This window comes from Triticum aestivum, chromosome 7A (genome assembly GCF_018294505.1).
Source record: "Triticum aestivum cultivar Chinese Spring chromosome 7A, IWGSC CS RefSeq v2.1, whole genome shotgun sequence".
In the NCBI taxonomy this organism is placed as follows: Eukaryota; Viridiplantae; Streptophyta; class Magnoliopsida; order Poales; family Poaceae; genus Triticum; species Triticum aestivum.
This window is the reverse complement of record NC_057812.1, coordinates 625,924,630-625,928,490: the sequence shown is the minus strand read 5'-3', so window position 1 is coordinate 625,928,490 and position 3,861 is coordinate 625,924,630. Positions and strand designations below refer to the sequence as shown.

Here is a 3,861-nt window from a genome sequence, read left to right as displayed (position 1 = left end):
GATCTTGCGTGTGCGTAGGAATTTTTTTGAAATTACTGCGTTCCCCAACAAAGGCCACTACTCTTACCCTCCCGCTGAAGCTAAACTTGGTGGGATCATAACCGGCCGGTGAGCTTGCTCGCTTCACGGAGGCGGAGGCTATTATTCCCTTCCTGCTTAAGCTTCACTTCCAGAGGATCACGGCCGGTCGGCGAGCTTGCCGCCGGACATGGGGAAGACATGTCATGTGAAATGGGCGTCGGCAATCATTTAGACTAGGTTAGAATATGGTTTAGTTAAAAAATATGTCGAAAATGTAATGAATGTTATCCGGTTTAGATGCAAATCATCAGGTTTCATGTAAACATTATCTAAATTTGAATGAAAGTTGTCCAATTTGTTTAATTTGCATCAAATGTGACCGGACGTTTGCGACTAGCTTTGGATGACGGGCTCCCGTATCAGTGTCCGGACCCATGTCCAGATTGGTTCGTGAATGGATACGGTGTCCGATTTAGGGATCTGCGTTGGAGATGCCTTTACTTGTCAAGTTCTTTGAAGAAACTCCTAGAAAGTCGTTGCTTCAAAATTGCCCACTAAAATCGGTTATATTATTTATTTTTTGGATATGACTATTCAAGCTCCCTCTCCCTCTAGTACTTAGAAATTCAATCCTAACAGACAAATGAAAAAAGTGCCATGGTAAGAAAATCACCCTATTTTTCGACCAAATGGACAAATGGGTAGCACACATGGGGGTCACCCTTGCCCTTAGCCTACCTCTAGTAGCGCAACAAGTCATCACATGTTGTTCAGAGTCTTGAGAGATTGTGTGGAGTTTTTCTTCTCATTCCCATTTTCATTTTCATTTCAAAAGCATGCACCTATCCTTATATTTACAGGCTGAGTTAGCCAGCTACCACATCATTTTTAGAAGCATGTAATCATCATCCTTGTTTGCATCATCGTCGCCGTGACGATCATGGCCGACGATGTCGGTTTCCGAGGGGCCGCAAAGCATCCCTCCCGAGCGTGGGAAATAGATGAGCACCACAGGGAGCGTGCAAAGGAGGCTGGTGAGGCCAGTGAATGAGATGGCCTCCTCCACCGTGTACCTGGAGCTGCTGAAGAACAACCGGTTTGTCACGATCGCGCCGACAGCCCCGCCGGCCGCTCGCCGTCATACCAGACACCACGCCCATTGACCTGCATTGATTAATTACCAAATCCATTTTTACTACTAGATGATAAAACGCGTGTTGTTGTAAGAATTGGCTGCATTAAATGAAATTTAGTTGTATGTAGCATGAATATTTTGATTAAAAGTATGAGAACAGAAACTGTACATACAAATACAATAATTTATTGTATTTGATTATTGTATAGTCGTAAAATATTTATTGAATATAAGTTGCATAATCTAGTGGAAATGACTAAGTCTTTTGCTGTGCAACATTGTTGAGTGGAACTTTCACTTGCATAGTTGCACATTAAGGTGACATGTTTGCATGGTAAGAGAAATAGATTAAGATGATCACTGAGTTATATGAGATTACCCGCTTGTTGTATGAATACATAGAAAATTTGGTTGGTTTTTTGAGCAAGTTATGTCATAATTTGCTGCATCATAATCTTAACTTGGTTGTTTTGTTTCTTAACTTGGTTGTTTTGACCTTACTTATTTATTTTTGCGAGAAAAGGAGACCTTATATTAGCTCTGTAGGCGCACATGTTCTAAAACAAAATAGCGACTCCTTGATTGCCGGCCTCCACATACATGCATGGTAGATTTCTTACCGGTCAAGCATGATCATATATGTGCACCACACCTTACGCAACAAGGCGCGTCTCTTTCAGTTTATAAATGGGATTTCAACTAATTCTACCAGGAATCTCCGCCCATTCCTATCTTTGAATAAACGCAAGAAAGCAACATCGACGTCAGCAACACTATGCTACTACACAAGGATTCTGTTTTAGATTCTTTTAGATCCACAGGAAGCTTGTCGTCGGCACGAATCCTTCTAGCTAACTCGTGGTTCAGGCATTGCTAGCTAGTCAAGTACTCAACACCTTTCATCTCACGCTAGGTAGCTAGCTACCAGTTTCATCTTTTCATCCATCGTCAACTTGTATTTTTTTTGTTGTTGTTTTGTGTATGTGCTATACAAACGTAACTATATCTATGTAAGTGTACCATGCATACATAAAACGTTATAATCATAAATATTTCATAATTAAACAAGCTAAATTCTACTGTGTAGCTAATTATATGTAGACATTTGATTAAGGATTAAGCGGAAATGTTTCTTTACCTCTTGGAGACGAAGGGAACGATGCCGAAGGTAAGCCCCGAGGCGGCCTGCACGAACGCCCCGCAAGCCACCATCACCGCCATCGTGGCCGCCAGCGACGGAGCCTCCGTGGCACCCATCCTGCCGACCAGAACGCACAGCACCGCGCCGGTGCTTTGCACGGCCCAGAGCGCCCACAGCCTCCCCCGCATACCGAAACGCCTTCCCACCACGTCGGACGCTACCCCTCCCGCCGGCCGCGCCACGGTGTTCATCACGCCGAAGCACGCCGCGGCGGCGCCCGCGGCCTCCATGGGCAGCCGGAACCGCCTGCGGAAGAAGTCGGCCGCCACGTTCTCCATGATGAGCTCCACGCCGTAGCAGTAGCCGTAGGTGAGCGCCAGCACCCACGCCCGATAGTCGCAGACTCCTCCGCGCACCACCTTCCAGAAGCCCTCCCCTTTGGCGCCTTTGCCGCCTCCAGCATAGGCGCAGCCGCTCGGGAGATCGTATGGGAAGGCGAGCACGGCGAGGCCGGTGGTGATGAGCATTGCGCACGGGATAAGGTAGGCCACGCGCCACGCGACGGTGATGGGCACGCCGAGGCGGAGCACGATGAGGTCGTAGGCGAGCGGCATGACGACCTGCGCGGCCGCGCTGCCGACGTTGGCCCAGCCCGCGGCCACGGCGTTTGCCAGGCCGACGCCGGAGGGCGCGAAGATGCGGGACATCCAGTGCTGGTTGGCGACGAAGTTGGAGAGCGAGAGGCCCGCGCAGAAGCGCAGCGCGACGAAGCCCGCGGGCGAGGACGCGTAGACAGCGGCAAGGGCGAGCGCGAGCGCGCAGACGAGGCTGGCGACCCCGGACGCCCGGCGCGGGCCGAGGAGGTCGCAGGCGGCGCCCATGGCGAGGCGGCCGACGAGAGCCGCGGAGAGCGAGGCGACGGCGGCCGCGGAGGCGTCGGAGGGCGCGAGGACGAGCGCCGGGCGCAGCGCCGGGAGGATGGGCGGCGCGGCGAAGGCGGCGAAGAAGCAGGCGAAGAGGGAGAGCCAGGCGAGGTGGAACGCCTGAGTGTGCGGCCGCGACAGCGCCAGCGGCCGCAGCTCCGTCGCGCGGCCGTCGGCGTCGACGCCGTGGTCGATGTGGGCCCAGTCGTTGTAGTAGCTCTGTTCTTGGTCTACCTTCTTGCCCATAGTGACCATGCCTGCTTCTGCTTAGACCGAGCTAGGCACAGATCGAGCAGGCACGCAGTCGCAGGGATCGATCGGTCAGTGTGTGATCGAACGATCTCTTGACCTCTAGCGCCCGATCGACCTTGTAGTTGTAGTACTAGGCTGCTACTGGGTAGCCAATGAGGCGAGGGGTTTAGATTTGGGTGAGCGTGTGTGGTTTAAATACCGGGAAGGAAAGGAGCGGCCACGACACGACGGGAGAGTGGGTGGCAGCTGGGAAGGTGGTGGAATGGAACGGGGGTACATGCAGGGCGCCGCATGCACGAGAGGAGAGGCTCCCGGGCGGCTCCAAGAGGGAAAGCGATGATTAACGCGCGCTCAGCGTCGCAATCAGTCTAAAGCTTGCACGACACCGT

The 3,861-nt window shown here is 51.9% G+C and overlaps 1 protein-coding gene across 1 annotated transcript; it reads right to left on the bottom strand.

The window, feature by feature from the left end:
• Positions 1-2,290: 2,290 nt before the first annotated feature.
• On the bottom strand, positions 2,291-3,575 carry LOC123153592 (probable high-affinity nitrate transporter 2.4). The gene has a single exon (XM_044572641.1). It carries the CDS (start codon positions 3,473-3,475, stop codon positions 2,291-2,293), a length of 1,185 nt encoding a protein of 394 aa, XP_044428576.1. The 5' UTR covers positions 3,476-3,575.
• Positions 3,576-3,861: the final 286 nt, after the last annotated feature.

What these genes read in the sequence shown, in the direction of transcription:
- LOC123153592 (XM_044572641.1), bottom strand. Translation starts at nt 3,475, where the DNA reads ATGGTCACTATGGGCAAGAAGGTAGACCAAGAACAGAGCTACTACAAC.